The following is a 22315-nucleotide window of genomic DNA, read 5'->3' on the forward strand; positions in this document are numbered from 1 at the left end:
TTTAGTAGAAGTGGGGTTTTACCATGTTGGCCAGGCTGTTCTAGAACTCCTGACCTCAAGGGATCCACCTGCCTTGGCCTCCCAAATGCTGGGATTACAGGCGTGAGCCACCATCCCCAGCCTGATTATTGTCTTAAAAGGTGACGCTAATGTTTTAAAGTAGGGGGAAGTAAGACATGACTTCAACCCTATATTGAATTTTTGGCTCATTTAGAGAAAATTGATGTGAAAATATGTATGTGTGTCTGGGGGTGTGTGTGTGTGTGTATTAAAGCACCTGCAAGAGGACCTGGTACACAGTAAGCTCTTAATTAGATATTAGCTCTTAAATAGCTATTATCTTTATTGTATTAATCCACCTTATCTATAAATATTATTTTTCTTCAGTTCTTTATGTCTTATTTTATCTCTTTAAAAAAGTTTTATAATTTTATCTGTAATGGGATTTTACATTTAGTAAAATCCCATGTTAGATTTAGTACTAAACATTTACTCCTTTCTTCCACTTTTACATGGCAAGTCTTAAAAACATATTTTTTGTTTGCTGTGTAAGATCGGTATTATTTATTCTTTAATTATTAGTAGAACCTGCCAGTAAAAGTATCTGGATTTTCTTTGTAAGAGTCTATCCAAGTTTTCATGCCCTCTTACATAATTTTTAGTGAGTTGCTTTTAATTTGTGAGTTAAGAGATTGCTTACTCATGAAGTTTTATTGAACCCACAGAGCAAGGGTCAGTTTTTTTCTATGGAGTGTTGCTGATGAGACATCTTGTGTCAAAATGTAGAAGAGAATGTATTCTGCAGAAAATTCTGCAAGAATTGGAGAAGATGGCATGGCAGAGGGAGTGATACCAGTCGGTGCAGGGATGGAAGACAGGGCCGGTGGAGGGATGCCTTCCATGGGGGGGAAGGGGTCCTGGTTGATCAATATTCCTTTGCCCTGTTGGCGGCTTTTCTACTTTTCAAAGTGCCACCCATAAGCTTCCCCAGGTGGGTGGATGCTGTGGGTAATACGTGTGCACTTACCTACAAGTGCTATTCTGAGGGGATAAGGGAAGAGCTCCATCGAGGAGCATATACTTAGGGAACTGCTGAACAGTGGGATGGAATCAGTTTTAGAGGAAAGACAGAAGGCCAGGAGAGGATCATGAGATGTCCGAAGAGCCAAGAATTAATCTGAGGTGAAACAGTGGCTTCAAGAAGGGAGTTTAGAGAGAAGGGCTAGGCCCAAGCAATGTGAAAGGAGCAGCATTGAGATTTGACAGTAGATGGGAGAGGAGGTAAGAGGGTAGGGAGTCTCTACCCTCAGACCAGGATTGTGAGTTGCAGGGTACCCAGGGGTTCATCTAACTGGGAGCACCTCAGGTGTCCACATTGAATTCCTTCACGTGCATTGCCTCAGGAGTCCTCACACTGGTGTGAGCCTTCCCACGGGGAGGAGCAAGCCCTTCCCATGGTAGATGAGGGTAGGGGAATCAATTTCCAGATCCTGTGAATCGTATCTACAGTCGGCAAGTTCTTCTGTCTCACCATAGGCCTTTCCTCTTTGTACAGAGGAAAGGCTTTTGTCTGTCCACCCCACATCTTACTAGGGGCATTGCCTGTGGAGGGAAAATCATACAGGGTCCCAAACAATGAAAAATGCTGGTGTTGATAAAGAAGGTGATGTTAATGACAGGGTAAAATTGTTGTACAAATCAGTGGTTCCAACTCTTTGTCTTACATTAAAATGAAGAGGCCTCCAATCAAATTGTTGCTGATAAATCATGAAAAATACTTGTTGACGACAAATCGCTATGTGACATATATTGCCTAGAGGTTCAAGGAATAAGTGAAATTACTATAACTCCCATTTCTGTCTCTTTATTTGTGTGAAAAACTCCTCAGGGCTTATTTAAAAGAAAGATTTAAAATTAATACTGAACCTTGTCTTATTCTAGCAATATGTGAGATTCATTCAGAGTTTTATGGATGCTCTATAGGGATCATTAAGCATTTAATTTCCAATAAAATCTGATTTTTAATGTTCAGTAATTATCAAAATATATAGCATATCTATTTTGTTATGATATATAAATCATAATTATAATGATAACTCAATCCTGAAAACATTTCTTCACACTTGAAAGCTTAAGAAACCAAGCAAATTTGGCCGGGCGCGGTGGCTCAAGCCTGTAATCCCAGCACTTTGGGAGGCCGAGACGGGCGGATCACGAGGTCAGGAGATTGAGACCATCCTGGCTAACATGATGAAACCCCGTCTCTACTAAAAAATACAAAAAATTAGCTGGGCGAGGTGGCAGGCGCCTGTAGTCCCAGCTACTCGGGAGGCTGAGGCAGGAGAATGGCGTGAACCTGGGAGGCGGAGCTTGCAGTGAGCTGAGATCCGGCCACTGCACTCCAGCCTGGGTGACAGAGCAAGACTCCGTCTCAAAAAAAAAAAAAAAAAAAAAGAAAAGAAAAGAAACCAAGCAAATTTAATTGCTTCAAAAGAAATACAGCAAGTGATCGATAGCCATAAAAATATATTAGGATAAAGTTACATAAGTAAAATAATATGCATATGTGTTCATGAATAAAAAGAGGAATAACACAAAAATGTTTAAATGGATAATGGTGGATATCAAACCAACATGGCCTTTAGATCTCATTACATACTTTTAAAAGCATACGGCAATCATTTTATTTTAAATGTCAATGTTTAAAATTCAGTGGAAATGATATCATTCAGAACAAATTAAACCTATGATGAAAAAGTTTACCTGTCAACTTATAGTTCTGTGAAGGGTCCATAGCTTTTTAAAACTCCTTTGGGGAATTTAAGCAAGAAAACCTTGAGGGCCACTGTGTTATGTAAAGTTATCTGTTGCCACCAAGTGGCATAGGTAGGTACCATATAATTATCTCCAATTTACAACTGGAGACAGGTCAGAGGAGTTAAATGATTTGCTTTTGGTCACAGAACTAGAGAATGGCCGAGTTCCAATTTGACCCAGGTCTGTTGGATTCTAAGCTCAGGGTGCATCTGCCACAGGACAGCCCCTCTCCTTTTGTGAAAGTGTCCCAAATCCTTGTGTTCGTGGACACTGTAGCTTAGGCATCCAGAAGCTTGTTGGGAATGTAGAATCTCAGACTCCAACCCAGACTTACTGAACCAGAATCTGCATCCATACAAGATCCTGGAAGATTTGCACATACATTAAGGTTTGGGTAGCTCTTCCCCAGAGCACATTCTACTCCTTTCTCCTGTGCTTCTGCCCAGCTTTGACCCAAGGACCACTCAACAGCCTTCTGGGCTGGTCAGGTCCCAACAGTCCAGCTGTTCATTTTTGACACCATCCCTTAGTGTATTGATAATAAGTAAGTTACCTGGTGTTCTTTTGTGACCTTTCCAGGGTATTTGGCCTTGACATTAAAGGCAGAGACTGTGGCAATGAGGCAGCTCAGTGGTTCACCAACTTCTTGAAAACAGAAGTGTACAGATTGGTTCAATTTGAGACAAACATGAAGGGAAGAACATCAAGAAAACTTTTCCCTACTATTGATCAGAATTACCAGGTGAGCTTACAGAGAGTTTACCTTCACTCCTACTAGTCACCCTTCTCTTTCTGACTTCCTTCATGGTCGGCAAAGAGTCTCTCTTGGGACCTCAGTTAAGAAAATATGATAATGGCCCTGGTGAGTGATAATGAGGGCACAGCCTGGGCAGAGGTAACGGGGGATGGAAAAGAAGGTGGATATGAGAGATGTCTCAAAAGTGGGATCTCTAGGGTATATGGAGGATTGAATATGGGAGATATTGTGGAGCGGGGAGCCGGGGTGACTCCCAGGTAGATGGAGATGCAAGAGAAAACTGGCTGGAGAAACAAAAGTGAGAAGTTTGTTTGGGACTAAATCCAAATTTCCTGGAATTACAGAAGCAGGCTTTGTTCTGACCCGCCCCTCACAATCTGTGAGATGTGCTTGTTTCAGGTGCTGGCAAGGCGCCTCCCCGTAAGGAAAACTGTCCCCTGAGCCAAAGACCAAAGCCTCTGATTCTGCCATGAGCTAAGGTTTAAAATACAAGGACCTCAGGGAGTTTCTCTTGGTAGCCCCTAAACTACAAGCTACTTGAGGGCAGGGATTTTTATCTGCTTTCTTTACTGCTGTTTCCCCACTAGAACAGTGCCTGGTAGGTGCTCAGTAAATGCCTAGTGAGTGAATGGTGTTGTTGAGGAAATTATTACTGGAGTATAGCTGATTGGCAGGAGGTCCTCGCTATTTGAGGATGATGTGGGAAGGGGGTCGCTGCTGGAGTGGGAGTGGGAACCCAGGAAGAAGAAGCGTGGTGGGTGACATTGGCCCAGAGCTGGCCCTGGCTGCAGCCCTGTTCCTGTGTATGGACATGGACTGCTCCAGTTCCTGGCCACTTGAAAGCCCAAAGTCACGTCTCTCTCCTTCCTGAACACCACTCCCCTCTTCTGCACTGAAGTGGTTTTGCTTCTGGACATTACTCAGCTTTGCAGTTGGTCTAGGCCATTCTGTGGAGTGGTGGGGCCTGACTATCCTGTGTTCTTGGTAAGGTGGCCTACCCAGACTGCAGCCCGCTCCTGATCATGACAGATGCCTCCCTGGTAGATCTGAATACCAGGATAGAGAAGAAAATGAAAATGGAGAATTTCAGGCCAAATATCGTGGTGACCGGCTGTGATGCTTTTGAGGAGGTAAGTGACCCACTGCTTTTCTGTGTTGTGCTCAGATGTGCTGTTCGCGGTGCTAAGGTAACTCTCCTGTAGCCAGAGCCAACTCAGATCCGCCAAGGTCGAGTCGTTCATTCATTGCTGCTGCCATCACTCATTGCTTGTGGCATCAACACACTGGCCTCGGCCTTGGAGGGGCACGTTGCTCTCACCCGTTAATGCTTGGGCCCCAAAGCAAACAGTCAAAACTCGAAATCGTAGCAAGTCTGAGGTTGGAATATGTAATCATAGCTCAGAGATAACTGAGGGAAGCAAAGATAAAGGAGAAAGATAAAGCCATTTTCCACTTCTCTGTCACTCAGCAGTGCTCTCAAAGATTTGAGACTTTTAGAAGCCCCATGCCCCAAAGTGCAGACCAAGAGGACACAGCCAATCTGCCCCTGGAGACATACCATGCTGTGGCCCGAGTTCTCTCCCAGGGCATGCACCTGCTCTTTTATGGGGTTGGAGCCAGAAATTTCCACCCTTTTCAAAGACACACCTTTGTGGTCTTAAGGGAAAACTGCATCAGAACCCAGTAGAAACCTTGAACTCTGTATGTATATACATATAGCTGGGTGTTGCTTTATAATAAGAAGCATCAGCCATCATATTAAGCCTGAGGGGTAAGCTGAACTTTCCAAGTAGTGGAAGTAACAGTGACAAATACCATTTATTGGGTGTTTACTGGGTGCTAGGCTTTGAGCTAAATAATCATTTCAGATAAATTACTTTATTTGATCTTTACAATAACCCTGTGAAATTTGTGTTACTGTCTCCTTTTTATAAGGAAAATGAAGCTCAGAGGTGTTATACACTTTGCTTAGCAGATAAATGGTGGCTGGCATTAGAACACAAAACTTGTAACTCCAGCATCTGTAGAGCTGGGGTGACAATTCTAATTTAGAGATCCCAAGTAGTTAACTCTGAGAGGAGAGGCTCTTAAACACCCTCTCCATTCTTTGCTCCCCTGAATGACTGTGCTTCCTTAGTAAAATGTGCCCCCCCCTCCTTTTTTTTGAGACAGAGTCTCACTGTGTCACCCAGGTTGGAGTTCAGTGGCACAATCTCGGCTTACTGCAACCTCCACCTCCCAGGTTTGTGTGATTCTCCTGCCTCAGCCTCCAGGGTAGCTGAGACTACAGGCACGTGTCACCACACTTGGCTAATTTTTGTACTTTTAGTAGAGATGGGATTTCTCCATGTTGGCCAGGCCAGTCTTGAACTCCTGACCTCAGGTGATCCACCCGCTTCAGCCTCCTAAAGTGCTTGGATTACAGGCATGAGTCACTGTGCCCAGAACTTAATTTGTTGATAAACATTGTTCTTTAGGATAAACCTTTGCGCTGAGCTTAGTATAAATCATCGTACATGTAGGCACTCCGTATTATCTGATAATTTGAAAAATAGCTGCCATGTGCTGTAGGCGCTCATGCTTATAGTCCTAGCACTTTGGGCCAAGGCAGGAGGATTGCTTGAGCTTAGGAGTTTGAGACCAGCCTGGATAACATGGCAAAACCCCATCTCTACTAAAAGAATACAAAAATTAGCCAGGTGTGGTGGTGCGTGCCTGTAGTCCCAGTTACTTGGGAGGCTGAGGTGGGAGTATGGCTTGAGCCCGGGGTCGGAGATTGTGCCACTGCACTCCGGTCTGGGTGACAGAACGAGAACCTGTCTATTAAAAAAGAAAAAAGAAAAAGGGAAAGAGCAATAGCAATGTATACAGAAGTTGTCTACTTGATGATGTCGTCTTGTCATTTGTTGTCTAGTTGAATTCCTCTGTGCCTTTGTTAATTTTAAAAATTTAATAATCTATTATGGGTCAGGCATGGTTTGTAGGAGCCCAGATACAGATGAAAAGATACGGATCTTGCTCTTCAAAATGTTCCAATATGAGGGGCATGGCCAGGAGACAATGACAGCCCAGTGTCAGAAGTGCTTTAGTGTACATACTTAGAAGTCACCAGAGATGTATAGAAGTAGAACTGCCTAAATCTGCCTGGAGAAGGGAGGCCTGGGCATGGGGAGGGGTCAGGTCCAGCTCCCTGGAAGCAGTGCTGTTCACCCTGTACTTGTGTGGACTGTGTGCAGGCCAGGGTCAGAGGAGGGTCTTTATGGGTAAAGGCGACAGGTGGTTGGGAGGCCTAGAAGCATGAGAGGCCATGAATAAAGGGGTGCTTGGGAGCATTTTAGAATCACAGGAGCATGGGGGTGAAGGAGAAATGTCAGGGCGGCTGGACTGGAGCTGGATGGAGGCCACCACACCAAGGAGTTTGGATTTTATACTGTGGATATTGAGGAGCTGGCAATGATTCTGAGCAAGGAAGTAATTATGATTTGCATTCTTCCAACAAATATCTGCTGAATGCCTGTACAGTGTGCCAGGCACATATTATTCTGGCAACTCTCTTGAATGCTTATTGAAAGGCAGGGAAGCCTGAGACAGAAATACCAAGGCCAGGCCCAATCACTAGAGAGTCTTTTTTTTTTTTTCTTTTTTGAGACAAGGTCTCTGTCACCCAGACTGGAGGACAGAGGTACGAACACGGCTCACTGCAGCCTCAAACTCCCCAGCTCAGGTGATCCTCCCACCTTAGCCTTCCAGCTTCCCAGCTAGCTGGGACTACAGGCATATGCCATCATGCCTGGCTAGTTTTTGTATTTTTTTGTAGAGACAGGGTCTCCCTATGTTGCCCAGGCTGGTCTTGAACTCCTGGACTCAAGCAATCTGCCTACCTTGGCTTCCCAAAGGGCTGGGATTATAGTCATAAGCCACCTCACCTGGCTAAGAGTCTTTTTTCTAAAGTGCAGATTAGCAGGCCTTACCTGAAACCTACATGAGCATTGTGATAAGGCCTGCACGTCTGCACTGGCAGCATCATCCCAGGTGAATCTCATGCCCACAGTGTCTGGAGAAGCACGGAGTTAGGAGAGTGCAGGGACCATGGGGGTCAGAGATGATATGGGATCGGGGCTGGGAGGGCAATGGAGAATGCCAGAGAGGAAGAGGCACCTGATGTACTCAGGAGACTGGTTTCTTGAGGGAAGGAACTAATGAATCTAGACTTGGTGGGACCTGAAGTTTATACAATTTGGGAGGCTCTTTAAGAAAAAAATAAAATTATTAACAAAAAATATATAAAATTAACAAAACTAAAATTAGGTTCAAGGCCTTGAAAGGTTCTGTGCAAATAAGGGGCCTGAGGCTCAAGCCTCACTGGTTTTCTAGTACACCCACCTGCCCCTCCCAGTTCTAGTTTCTCACATTGTCTAGTAGGATGCACATAAAATCGAATTCATTAAATGCTTGGTAAACAACAAATGAAATTAATGCTCTGTTTTAAGAATGTATGTTACTGAAGATTGGAATGGAAATAGTTCGTGGAATAGAAATTAGTCTGTGAAGCAACAGTTCTTCCACAGGAATCCTGTAATTCTTCCATTATTTTCTGAGAAACTTTCTTTTAGGGAATAAAATGTTTCTTGATTTGTTTCCACTAAAGAACAGATTATTTTGGTATTAATTTTAGTTTAAGATCTTGAGCCAAGGAAATAAGAAAAAAAGACACTCTTGTCCTTGGCTGAAGCGTTTTTGCTTTCCTGTACCTTGCCAACCTCTAATTTTGTTCTCCTATAACTTGTCAAACTTAACCTAAGGCTAATGAAAACCTAATCCTGCTTTCTTAAGCAGAGTGGAGTCCCCTTCCTCCTCCTCCTCCTCCTCCTCCTCCTCCTCCTCCTCCTCCTCTTCTTCTTCTTCTTCTTCTTCTTCTTCTTCTTCTTCTTCTTCTTCTTCTTCTTCTTCTTCTCCTCCTCCTCCTCTTCCTCTTCCTCTTCCTCCTCCTCCTCCTCCTCCTCCTCCTCTTCCTCTTCCTCTTCTTCTTCTTCTTCTTCTTTTTTAATAATAAACTGAAAATAAAAATAATAAACTGAAAAAATAATAACAATAAAAGCAAAAACAGGCCAGGAGTGTCCTAGAACTCTGGGAGGCCAAGGCGGGCAGGTTGTGTGAGTCCAGGAGTTCGAGACCAGCCTGGGCAACATGGTGAAACCCCACCTTTACAAAAAAAATTAATTAATTAAAAGTGAGAAAAATAAACTCTTAAATGAATTTGTGCCTCCAAGTCCATTTGTCATTTTATTCCTGCACTATGATGGGCTTACAGAAATAGCAAATAAGGTAGGACACTCTGATTTTTCTGAAACAGTCCTCTGGCCATGCTCATAAAAAAAATCATTCTTATTAAATGATGCTAATGTCGCTGATGTATTCTTCCTTAAATTAGGAAGCCCAGTAGTTAAAGGCCTAAGGCATTAATCTGTCTACCTGGTACCTCACAAAACTGTAACTCTTTCAATGAGTAGGACTCTGTTAAATATTCACGTAAAATGATAGAACCTGTATATATTTAATAGGCCAATTAATCATTAAAAATTAGCAAACCTCATCATGAAATTCAGGCCATCATTTACTGCAAAAACACAGAGTAATAGGAGAATGTATTGTGTAACATTTACTGTTTGTGGCCTAAAGTAGTTTGTACTTTGTCCGTGTAGCTGAGAATCTTAGGCAATTTTTGGAAGGCTGCTTCCTTGGGTCAGTGTGGTGTGCTTGAGTTCTGGGAATGCAACACGATGAAGTTTAGAAATACTAAAATTGACCAATGCTTCCTATCTCTGTAGTTGGCCATTGTGGGGTCAGTGTTTACTGAACTTTGCTCACTGTCCTGATGAGCTAAACTTGATATTTTTAATGGAATGTCTTGTTTGTATCAGTCCTCACTCCACATTATGAAAGAATTGTGGAGAAGCTTGCAGAAAACTCTTGGTGTGTTATCTTTCACTCAGGAAGTGCTTCTCCAGGAAACTTCCAGAGAGGGAGATTTTGAAGCTGGACAGCTGTGGTTGGACTCTGAGCCTCACTGCTTACTGCTGTGTGGATTGGGTCCTCCCAGTCTTATCCTTTCCAGCTGTTTTTGTAAACATAGTTTCTGTAAACACAGTTTTTGTAAATCATGATCATTAGACTTTTCAGTCCGCAGAACCTGAGTTTGGATGGGTTAGGATTTGAGATAACAAGTCTCTTTTCTGGAGTAAGAACAGCAGTCTCTACCAGGCTTCAGGGATTTCTTGAAGTAGCAGTAATGATAACAATATACAAAAATAACAGCAAGAATCACGACTCATTGCTATTGAACACTTACTGGGTCGCAGGCACCATGCCAAACCCTTTACATGCATTATCACATTTAATTCTAGTTCCCTTTCCAGACTGTGGGTCACAACCCATTATTGGGTTCTAATATCAGTGTAGTGGGTCCTGACTAACACTTTTAAAAGAAGAATAGGATGGAATAAAAGATATCAGAGTAAACTATATATGGAAGGGTTAAGAATTGTCTTGCAAAACTCTCTCACGTGTACACATGAGAGAGTATTAGGAAACAATGTGAAATGTAATTTTTACTGTGGGCCATGGTGGAAAATGTCTGATAGCCATTGAGGCGGGTAATGTTTTGATCCTTCTTTTTCAGACGAGGAAACTGAGCCTCAGAGAAGTTGAGTAACTTGCTCTCGAGGTCGCATAGCCAGTGTGTGGCCAAGTGAGGACTTGCACTCTGGCTGGCTATCAAAAGTCCATGAATACCAGCCAGCTACACAACTCTGCAATCTTGTTAAAGTCATTTTCAGGTCATTTGGCAAACCTGTATTGGACCCCAGTCACTGTGGGTGGGCTGGGGTCATGGGTGTCATGGGCTGCCCTCTGAAAGAAGCAGGACGATTGTGCTCAGTAGAAAAAAAGGAGAAGAAGAACAGGTATCATCAGCTTTGGCATAGTGAAGATTAGCCTGAATTTCATGTTCATTGTCTGTTAGAAGCAAGCTGAAAGCGTCTGAAAGTCATTTTTCTTTCTTAATGAAAAGAACCAAGCAGGGGCCTGGGGAGTGCAGGTGTCTCCTCCCTGCAGACGTTTGTGGCATGCCTTTCAAAGTAAAAGTTCCATGTCCTCATCTGGGGAGCTTCTGACATGCATATATTGTTAGCGGACTCCAGCAGGAGTCTTGGATAGGTTTACCTTGATTAGGAAAAGCACCAATGATGAAAACAGGAGGATAGAGATCAGGAGTGGATGGAGTAGGAATACATTCACATTTCTGAAGAATTTGCCAACAGAACTCCTTTACTTAAGGAGATCTCCTTCTACATTTGCTGTTTTGATTACGCCTGAGTCATTTGAAATATTTTCCAAAGGGGTTTTTAGGGATTGGGCAAGAGGGAGTGGAAGACAGCACAGCCAAGTACTACAGGGCTTTCACCTCTTTCTCATCAAGGAGAAGGAGGAGATGCTTCTGGGGGTACCTTCCACACAGCCTCACACAGCTTTCTTCATCACTACACCCAGTGAGTAAGAGAGACACCACTGGAAAGTCCGCAGCTAGGGCAGTCAGCGGAAGACAGATTAAGAGCAGATCTGCACTGAGATCTGCCTGGGCCCGTGGGTTTCCCTCTGGCTGCACATCAGGCCACCAGACAACCTTAAACAACACTGGTGGCTCCATCTCAGGTGCAGCTTGGGCAGAGGGAGCTTTTGAAGCTCCCCTGGGGTTTCCAGTGTGCAGCCAGTGGTGGGAACCTCTGGGCTAGGGTTTTCCTGGGGAGCAAAGTCGTAACTGGCAGGAGTTGCAGATGTGCCTGGAGACCAGGGTGGCCCTTAAATCATCATGAGCTTGGCCTTAACCTCCCTGAGCATGATTTTCTGATCTTAAAGTTAACAGGTTCTACCAAGGGACTTTAAAGGCTCTTTGCAGCCCTCAAGTTGTTTAATTCCCTGGACACTTTCTTCTCTCTCTCTCTCTCTCTCTCTCTCTCTCTCTCTCTCTCTCTCTCTGTATGCGTGTGTGTGTGTGTGTGTGTGTGTGTGTGTGGTCGGTAAAGGCGCTTGCTTTATCACAAATGTCTCTCAGAACCCCCTCTCTGATAGAACCACTGCATTGACTTTTTTTTTGGCGGGGGGGTGGGCGGATCATGAGGTCAGGAGATCGAGACCATTTTGACTAACACAGTGAAATTCCATCTTTACTAAAAATACAAAAAAAAAAAAAAAAAAAAAAAAAATTAGCTGGGCATGGTGGCGGGCGCCTGTAGTCCCAGCTACTCGGGAGGCTGAGGCAGGAGAATGGCGTGAACCCGGGAGGCAGAACTTGCAGTGAGCCGAGATCGTGCCACTGCACTCCAGCCTGGGTGACAGATCAAGACTCCGTCTCACAAAAACAAAAACAAAAACAAAACAAACAAACAAAAAAACTCATATTGCACATGCTGTGTTCTAGCTTTTTTGTAAGTGAGCTTGTTTAATTTTAACAGTCTCTTAAAGTCTATTTCTCGAGATTTCCTTCACCATGCTTTTTCTAGTTTATTCCTGGCCCTGAGTGAGCAAGGCTTTGTATGAGACCTTGTTGAACTGAATTCGAGGTAAGGATTTGGCCATTGAATTGTGTTTATCAGGTCTCATCTACTGTAAATATGCTATATTTCAGACCAAGGAGGGAGTTTGTCTTCAGTGATGGTAGTTCACGGTATTCCCCTCGAGTGAATGTGATACATGAATGCACGCTTATCAATCCGTTGTAAGGAGTGGTCATTCACTTTACAATGCTACCCCAGAGACCAGCCCTTCAAATACAGATGTTGGAGTAGAGATGGCAGAGTGGAGGTAGGCAGGAGTGATCTCGGAGACCATGACCCCCCATACCTTTCTCTTGCTGTCCTCTAGAGGACTGTGAGTCACTGCATGGACTTAGCGTGCTGAAAAGCAGTCCAGCACAGCCCAGGCTACTGCCTTTGGGAATTCAGTTGGTAGCTGCCCCTCCCAACCTCTGCTGTTGGTCATGTGGGACACCCAGTCAAGCCCGGAGTGGGAGACTAGGATGTCTGATGTCCATTAGCCACTAAAATTCTCATGGCCATAACCTCCCCTGAGAGGAAACTGCTATGTGGGTGGAACACACAGACCCACGTCAGCCCTGCAGAATGTCCCAACCAGTGAATACACTTCAGAACAACACAGCCACATCTCAGGAGCTCTGCTTCCCTTTCTGTAGCCTGTTGCTGGTGATTTTAAGAGTAGGTGGTCTCCAGAGAACAGAAGCCAGCTTCTAAAAAAGCCTCAGGCGGTCCAGTCACCGTGGCTCATGCATATAATCCCAGCACTTTGGGAGGCCGAGGCAGTCAGATCACCTGAGGTCAGGAGTTCGAGACTAGCTTGACAACTATGGTGAAACCCCATCTCTATTAAAAATACAAAAATTAGCTGGGCATGGTGGTGGATGCCTGTAATCCCAGCTACTTGGGAGGCTGAGGCAGGAGAATTGCTTGAACCTGGGAGGCAGAGGTTGCAGTGAGCCAAGATTGTGCCACTGCACTTTAGCCTGGGCGACAGAGTGAGACTCTGTCTCAAAGGAAAAAAAAAAAAAAAAAAAAAAAAAGCCTTAGGCTTCTGTCTTTCTCTTCTGCTAGGATTTTCCAGGTCCAAGTGTCCCAAACAGCAGATGCCTCCAGGCACATTTAATATGCCCAAGCGTGCTGAAAAGCAGTCCAGGCACATTATTGGTTTACAGAACTGTTTCTGTAACCTTATTGGTTTACAGAAATGTGTCCCATGCGATTCCATAGGAGCATACACCAGCTATTGTGTCATGTGAGGATACTTATCCTTGAAGGATAAAGCACACTGGGTCTCCACACAGTGCCGTTCAAACATGGGGTCATGAGAAAGCCCAGGGAGTCTGGAACCAGGGCTGTGGAAAACATTTCAATGACGAATTTCAAGAAACTTTTCAGATAGTTAATTTTTTTCTGATTGTAAAAGACATTTTTAAAAGTAATTCATCTTCTTTGCACAGCTTGAAAAACACAGTAGAGATTGAAGAAACACACAAAAATTCCTCACTGGGGAACAACACACACCAGGGCCTCTCGGGGGTTGGGGGTTAAGGGGTGGGAGAGCATTAGGACAAATACAGAATGCATGCGGGGCTTAAAACCTAGATGATGGGTTGACAGGTGCAGCAGACCACCGTGGCACGGGTATACCTATGTAACAAACCTGTGCATTCTGCACATGTATCCCAGAGCTTAAAGTGAAATTTAAAAATTCTTCATCATTGTACTATTAAAATGTAGTCTGTGGTAACATTTTGTTGTGTTTCCAGTATGGTTTATGCGATATTGTATAAATAGTATTAAATTCCACCATTTTCATTTGATGGCATATGGCAACCAGCTCTGTCTTTGCAAACCCTTCATTCGCGTGGTTCCATTGGTTCCATATGAGTCCATCCTGTGACTGACTCTGCAATAACTTGTTTAACCATTCCCTTAGGATTGAGCATTTAGGTTGTTTTCCATTTTCTCTTACATAAATAATGAGCAGCTTTGTAAAATGGTCCGTATCTACATTTCCAAAAGTATTCTTAGGAAATGCTAATGCAGCATTTTAAAGGCTCTCTGTATATATTGCCAAATTGCTTTCCAGAAACCTTGTACCAATTTATATTCCCTCAAGGTGAGCATAAATGTGCCCTTTTCATTGTCCTCTTGCCGGCATCGCTATAATTTTTACTAATTTGTTAAGTGAAAAGTAATGCCTTATTTAAGTTGGTAATTCTTAGTGTATGGCATCCTGTCTTAGTCCCCAAATTCTGAAATATTCATATTTGCAACAAATGTTTGTTTCCTTAGTGCTAATCTCTGAGATAGATGCTAAGACAACAGAGACAACCTCACTGTGTCTGCCTGCAAGGGTCTCAGGGCCAAGTGGGATCAAGGTTTCAGTAGGTAGAGGGCTGCAGCTGAGGTCAGGACATCAGACTTGCAGGATCCCAGTGGGAAAGAGGCACTCTGGATAGGGCATGTGTGTGTGTGTGTGTGTGTGTGTGTGTGTGTGTGTGTGTGTGTTTGCGGGCAGTGGATGCTGAAGACTTGCTTGATATGAACTGGATCCAAATGCAGGAACTATGGCATGGTCTTTCTTTGTAAGAAGAGTGATTAAATTTTGAAATATGACATTAAGGAATATTCATTAGCTTGTATGTCTTAAGAATAGAAAAAAAATAACTTTTGGTTTCAGATCATTTAACTCTGGTGTAATAGGAAGTATATATTTGGTCTTTGTCTCTGGTTCCTGGCACGAGCTCCTAAGCCCTTGGAATTTCCTGAGTGACAGGGGTGAGAGGAGTTTCTTTTGTCATTCATAGCAAGCCCCTTTCAATCATACCTGACTTTATGCTAGTGAGATGACTCTTGGGGAATGAGGGGTGTCCCTAGACAGATGGGAGCTGGTTCTCAGAAAGACTAAGCCATGATTAGAGGGTTGGGACTTTCAGTCCTACCCAGCCCTAACCTCAGGGGAAGGGAGAGGGGCTGGAGGTTGAGTTCAGTTACCAATGGCCAATGATTTTACCAATCATTTACATGAAATAAAACTTCCAAAAACCCCTGAAAGATGGGGTTTGGAGAGCTTCCGAGTTGGAGAACACATTGAAGTTCTGGGAGGGTGGTGCACCCAGAGAGGGCATGAAAACTCAGAGAGCCCCCGTCCCCATCCCTTGCCCTAGACAGCTTTTCCACTGGGCTGTTCCTGAGTTGCATCCTTTAAAATAAGTCGGGAACAACAGTAAAGCTTTTTTTGAGTTCTGGGAGTCATTCTAGAAACTTGTCAAACCTTAGGAGGGGATTGTGGGAACCCTCAATTTATAGCCGGTTGGTGAGAAGCATGGTTGGCCTGCACTTGGCTGGCATCTGGGATGGGGGGAAGTCTTGTAGGACTTACCTAAGGTATCTCTACTTGCTTCTAATAGTGAGTGTCAGAATTGGGTTGAATTGTTGGACACCCAGTTGGTGTCAGAGAATTGCAGAATTGGTGTTGGAAAAGACATCATGTATTTGATGTCAGAGAGAATCTGATAAACTATCTAGACGAAAGTTATTTTTAAGATGTGCTGTTGGGTTTATACCTCTTATAAAAAATAAAGCAAAAAGGCAAAAGAAGAAAATCAAGATTTATTATGAAAAACAATGTTTAAATGTTGGCGAGGAGCCTTCCAGATTTATTGCTATAAATGTGTACACATAGCTATGTATACAGATTTTGTATGTGAATGGAATCGTCCTCTATTATACATAAACACACACACCTAAAATGTGCCTTGTGCTTTTTTCACTCAGTGACACCTTGAAAAGTATTCAGTGTTAATAGATATAGGCTCACATCCTCGTTTTTTTCCAGACAGGGTCTCACCCTGTCGCCCAGGCTGGAGTGCAGTGACGTGATCTCAGCTCACTGCAACCTCTGCCTCCCAGGCTGAAGCCATCCTCCTGCCTCAAGTCTCCTGAGTAGCTAGGACCACAGGCACACACCACCACACCTGGCTAATTTTTGTAATTTTGGTAGAGACAAGGTTATATCGTGTTGTCTAGACTGGGCACACCCTTTTGAAATACCTGAATAATGATTATTGCACATGTGCCCCATGTATATTTAGCGGCTCTCCAGTAGGTGACTTTGAGCTTTCTATAATCATGTAGAGTCACTGATGCCAAGTCAGAAAAATTGCTATGGATTTAGAAACAGAACAGTCTTGTTTATTATTCCCTCAATTTATCACAAAATAGTTTAAAGTTGCTTCTAACAATTGTGTGTACAACACAATATCATAAACACATGCATAGAAAACCAGGAGCAACGAAAGGGAGGCGCCAATCCTGTGACTGAGATGAAGCAGAGGAAGGGGCCTGGACGGCAGTGGCAGGAGGCTCCAGGAACTGGCTCCCAGAGGCTTGGTGGCCGTGGATCTAATTTGAACTGCTGCTCTGATCTGTGCTCTTCCAAGTGATTTCTTTCATAGCCCATTGCCACAGCAGACCATGCAGGCTCTTTCCACCTCACTCTCAGAGGTCTTGTCCTTCTGTGCCAGCTGGTATTTGAGAACTTGCCTTGGCTTCTATTTTCACCTGACTCTGCACTCTCTCTCTCTGGCTATACATAGAGAGATGGACTATATAGGTAGAGATATATATTCTCTACATCTGTATCTACTTCCTCTCTCTCTATGGGTATAGCCATGCATCTGTGTGTCTATATAGACCCGTGTGTGTGTGTGTGTGTATACACATTCATATGCATCTATGGAAAGAGAGACAGGAAAAGAGGAAGGGAGACTCTCCGTTAGTAGTCACCTTTTAAGTTTCATACATCTAATTTTTTGCTTGGCAAATGCCTATTTGGATTCTAATGAAGGTTTCAAACAGACAAACACCCTCATTTGTGTGTTCCACAACACCCACCCGCCCCACCCTTATTTCACTTCTCTCTCTGGGTGCTGCTTGTGATGGAAAACCCTCTAGTCTTAATTTAGTATTTATAAGATGTGCACACATTCATTCATAGCAAATTCTCGGGATTATTTCCTCAGGGCTGAGCCCCTTATGTATAGTACTCCCCCTCCTCCTTGCATTTTCCTCTTCCTTTCCTTGCTTCTTTCATCTGGGAAACTCCCTGGTTTTATCCCGTCACTCTAAGTAAATGTCATTGGGACCCGGATTTCGGCAGACTGCGGAAAGGTTGGTTACCAGCAAAGGTTGGTTACCAGCAGGGGGCGCACTAAGCGTCTCGAGCTGATTTTGTGTTTAGGGAAGACCCTGGAATCTTTTTCTTTACTTATTTACTTATTTATTTTTTTCTTTCCAACATTTTTTTTAGGTGCAGGGGTACGGGTGCAGGTTTTTTATATAAATAAATTGTGTGTTGCTGGGGGTTTGGTGTACAGGCTGTTTTGTCAGCCAGGTAATAAGCATAGTACCCGATAGTGTTTCAATTCTCACCCTCTTCCTACCCTCCACCCTCGAGTAGGCCCGCGTGTCTGTTGTTCCATTCTTTGTATCCATGTGTATTCAATATCTAGCCTCCATTTATAGGTGAGAACATGTGGTATTTGGTTTTCTGTTCCTGCATTAATTCTTTCAGAATAATGGCCTCCAGCTCTATCTATGTTGCTGCAAAGGACATAATCTCGTGTTTTTTTTTTAATGGCTGCAGAGTATTCCATAATGTTTGTATACCACATTTTCTTTATCCAGTCCACTGTTGACAGGTTGATTCCATGTGTTTGCTGTTGTGAACAGTGCTGTGATGAATATACGTGTGCATGTGTCTTTGTGGTAGAATGCTTTATATTGCTTTGGGTGTATACCCAATAATGGGATTGCTGGGTTGAATGACGGTTCTATTTTAAGTTCTTTGAGAAATCCCCAGATTGCTTTCCACGGTGGTTGAAGCAATTTACATTCCCACCAACAGTATGTAAACCTTCCCTTTTCTCCACAGCCTCGCCAGCACCTGTTATTTTTTGATTTTTTAGTAATAGCCATTCTGACTGGTGTGAGATGGTAGCTCATTGTGGTTTTGATTTGCATTTCCCTAGTGATCCGTGATATTGAGCATTTTTTCATACGCTTGTTGGTCACGTGTGTGTCTTCCTTTGAGGAGACACTGGAACTTACCAAATAGCTTATTTCACTGTTATGTATGTCTAGTAGAATATAATGGAATAAAATTCCATGCATTATTAAATGTATTTTAATAGTATAAAGTGTATCATTTTTAATAACTGAATTAATAATTGCATTTAAACTTAATTAGCATAGGTTTTTTTTTTTTAAACTGCAAATAATGCTTTACACCAAAATGCTGACAATGATCAGATTAGGGTGAGAATATATATGATTATATGTGGTGATTACTATTTTAGGAAGTAACTAGAGCTGGCATCTGTGGGTGCTGCAGAGGATTCTTAACGAACCCAGACAATTTGCTCTTCTAAACGGCGCCTTGCGGTTGTCTAACAGTGAGAATAGATGACTAACTGAATTTGTGCCTGCTTTCTATCATAATAACGACGCAAAATTACCACCGTTATGTGGCTTGGAAATCTTAAATTCGTCAGCACTCCTGAAAGAATAAAACAAAAAGTGAACCGAAGATACTTGCAGGGCCTGGGTGCTTTCAGCACAAGGCGGCTGAGTCGGCTCCCATTCCTGTGTCCGCAGCGCCCTCGTGTGGTGAAAGGTGTCCAGGCTTCCTGGCCGCCTTTTAGGCCAGGGTACCCATCGGTCCTCACTTCCCAGTACAGTAGCTGCCTTCCTGGGTCACACTCCATCGGAGGTCACGATCTGCCAGGAGGTTAGCCACCCGCTGTGGTTGTCTTGTAGTTTTGCGCAATAAGTTGCTGGCTAGGAGTGCTTGTAGTAAGTCCTGAGTAGGACATGGCGATTCCATTCCTTACCCACGATGTGTACACACAGTTATCCTCAACTGGTTAGTTGGAACGTGGCGTTTATTTCCACAAAGCAGCAGTTTCCTAAAGGACGATTTAGAACCCAGTGCATCCATGGAGACCTCCCTACTTCAGTCTATAGCTGTGGTCTTGCCCTGTAGGAGATTTCTGAGTTTTGAAGACCCGGTAGGTACTGGAGAACCATTTGCATTTGCTGAAGCACCACTGTAGGCGCGGGAGGGGGTTGGAAGGGCTGGCTTACCGCTGAAGGAGGACCAGACATGGCCTAGTCATCAGTGGTATAGGGGGAAAAGTTATGGGGTTAGTCCCTACCCGCTGCCCTGCTCTGCCTCCTGCAGAGACTTCAGACTTCTTATGCCTCCTGCCCAAGCGAAGCAGCCAGGTAAGTAGGAATAGGTTTCTTTGGTTCCTAACTTGAGACGATTTTTTCTCCAAATTCCTTAGACTCACAGTCTATGTTGTTGATTTACGGAGGCAGTAGTGAGGCCCCCTATCCTGATGCCTCCTACCTTGAGACCTGAGGATTGCCCTGTGAAATTCAAACCTTAAGTCAGTAGGTATCAGCAGAGACAGGCATGGTGCCTTACAGATAAAGAATACAGATGGCCTCCCTATTCACGGAGGGGCCTGCAAACTTTATATAGCTCTATATACACCCCCTCCCGTGTGTGCCAATGCTTCTTGACTTACCATGGGGTTACCTCCCAATAAACGCATCATAAAATCAAAAGGTTGTAATATGCCTGGGTATATGTATTAGTCTGTTCTCACATTGCTATAAAGAAATACCTGAGACTGGATAATTTATGAAGAAAAGAGGTTTAGGCTGGGCGTGGTAGTTTACACCCTGTAATCCCAGCAGTTTGGGAGGCCGAGGGGAGCAGATCACCTGAGGTTAGGAGTTCGAGACCAGCCTGGCCAACATTACGAAACCCCATCTGTACTAAAAATACAAAAATTAGCCGGGCGTGGTGGCACGTGCCTGTAATCCCAGCCACTCAGGAGGCTGAGGCACTAGAATCGCTTGAATCTGGGAGGCGTAGGTTGCGATTGCAGTAAGCCGAGATTGAATCACTGAACTCCAGCCTGGTCAACAGAGTGAGACTCTGCCTCAAAAAAAAAAAAAAAAAAAAAAAAAAAAAAGGAAGAAAGAAAGAAAAGCGGTTCATGGTTCTGCAAGCTGTACAGGATACAGAGCGGCTTCTGCTTCTGGGGAGGCCTCAGGAAGCTTCCAATCATGGTGGAAAACAAAGGAGGTCCAGCTTCCTACATGGCAGAAGCAGCAGCAAGAAAGCTAAAGGGAAATGCCAGACACTTTTAAGCAACAGGATCTCGCAAGAACTCGCTCACTATCACGAGAACGAACAGCACCAAGGCGATGGTGCTAAACCATTCATGAAAGATCCACCCGCATGACTGAATTCCGTCCCGCCAGGTCCCACCTCCAACAATAGGGATTACAATCCGACATGAGATTTGGTGGGGACACAGACCCAAACCATATCATGTATCATATTATATATCTATATGTAATATTGAAGGAGTTAAAATCACATGACCCCCAAACATGCCGCTCCAGCATATTGACTTTTTTGAGTTAAGGACACTTGAAAAACAGAGGCGCAAGAGGATCACTCTGCCCTTCCTTCTGTTTCTTACAAGCAGGAGATGAAATTCCTGTGTAAAAGATGTCTCCCAGTACCAGAAGGAAAATGTCATGCTTATTATCAAGGACAGAAAGTTGAGGCCAAGGGAAATCTGTACAAACTCTGTGAAACCAATCCTCATCTTCCCTGTCCCTCTCTACTCCGTTAAGTACCCTAGTCCTGCCACATCTTTGCCCAGTTCTGTATATAATATAAGTGTTCAACTCTAATGGCATCTTCATTTTGTCATGAAGGTTCCTGTGCCACATAAAAGTTATATTCAACAAATATGTGTGCATTTCTCCTGTTGATCTATCTTATGTCAATTTAATTATCAGGCCCAGCTGAAAAACCCTAAGAGGGTAGAGGTGATATTTTGCCTCCCTACAATATGATCCACATAACCACCTTGTATATGTATATGTATATGTATATGTATATGTATATGTATATGTATATGTATATGTATGTGTGTGTGTGTATAAAAAGAAATCATATTATATATATATATAATACGATCTCTATATCCCTCATATATGTTTCTGTATATGTGTGTGTGCCCATATAAACATATATATGGTTAAAAGCTGGGTGGTTCAAACTCCTACCTTCAGAATCAGAAAGATTTCAAACCCAGCTGCTTTACATCCTCTGGTGTGACCTTGAGATAATTTTGTATCTCTCTAGTTCTCCATTTCTCTGGGTAAAATGGGGCTCATGATAGCACCTCCCTCAAAGTTGTGAGGATTGAGTTCATCCCTGAGGCAAGTGTTGGTGGTGCCCACGTTCAAGGGTGGGAAGGCAAGGCACAGTCAGTGGCAGTGGGATCAAGACCCCATTAGCAGGCTGCCTATCTGTGGAGGTGGCAGCATTGAATGTGTGAATCATGACTGCCTTCTCTTGGGTGATGTCCCCAATCTTCAAAGAACCTTCAGATTGTAACTTGGGTTCTATTGCAGCTTAGCTATAAGGAAAGTGTGGACTTGTCTTGCAAGTTATACATTTCTCATTGTATACCCACACATTGACTTTTCTGTTAATTTATGACTCTCATGGCAAACTGCACCGTATAGAAGATCTGTCATCCCTGTGATGATGGAATCAGGATTTTGAGACTGGGAGTCAAGAGGTGGCATACTGAGCTTGCCAGTATGCTGCCTCCCTTTGAGTCCTCTGGGAGATATTTCTTGGTGTCACCTTGTGCTGCTTTCTTCTGCTATAATAGTTTCATACTTTATATGAGCCAAAGAATAAACAGACTCAAAGACTAATGAAGCCTCCATTTAAAAGATAACTTTCTCTTTTCTCTTAGGATACCTGGGATAAACTCCTAATCGGTAGTGTAGAAGTGAAAAAGATAATGGCATGCCCCAGGTAATGAGCCTTGCTAGACCCCAGGACTGCGGTGTGGCCCACCCATTGGTTCCTGACCATCACCTAACCCTTGGTTATTGCATGACAGGTGTATTTTGACCACGGTGGACCCAGACACTGGAATCATAGACAGGAAAGAGCCACTGGACACCCTGAAGAGGTAGAATACCACCACGGCCAGTGTATTTTAAATATTATCTCCACCCCAGAACTACCTATGGG

General features: G+C 43.6%; 1 protein-coding gene across 3 annotated transcripts in view; it reads left to right on the forward strand.

Annotated features, from left to right (window-relative positions):
* MTARC2 (mitochondrial amidoxime reducing component 2) overlaps window positions 1-22315 on the forward strand; it is a 37025-nt gene that overhangs the window by 9916 nt on the left and 4794 nt on the right. For all 3 annotated transcript variants that reach the window (XM_010368086.2, XM_010368088.2, XM_010368087.2), the window contains exons 3-6: window positions 3397-3559; window positions 4564-4704; window positions 22032-22093; window positions 22182-22253. In XM_010368086.2, coding sequence (XP_010366388.1) covers window positions 3397-3559; window positions 4564-4704; window positions 22032-22093; window positions 22182-22253 — 438 coding nt within the window. The remainder of the gene's footprint in view (window positions 1-3396; window positions 3560-4563; window positions 4705-22031; window positions 22094-22181; window positions 22254-22315) is intronic.

The sequence above is a fragment of the Rhinopithecus roxellana genome, chromosome 8 (genome assembly GCF_007565055.1).
Source record: "Rhinopithecus roxellana isolate Shanxi Qingling chromosome 8, ASM756505v1, whole genome shotgun sequence".
Taxonomy (NCBI): Eukaryota; Metazoa; Chordata; class Mammalia; order Primates; family Cercopithecidae; genus Rhinopithecus; species Rhinopithecus roxellana.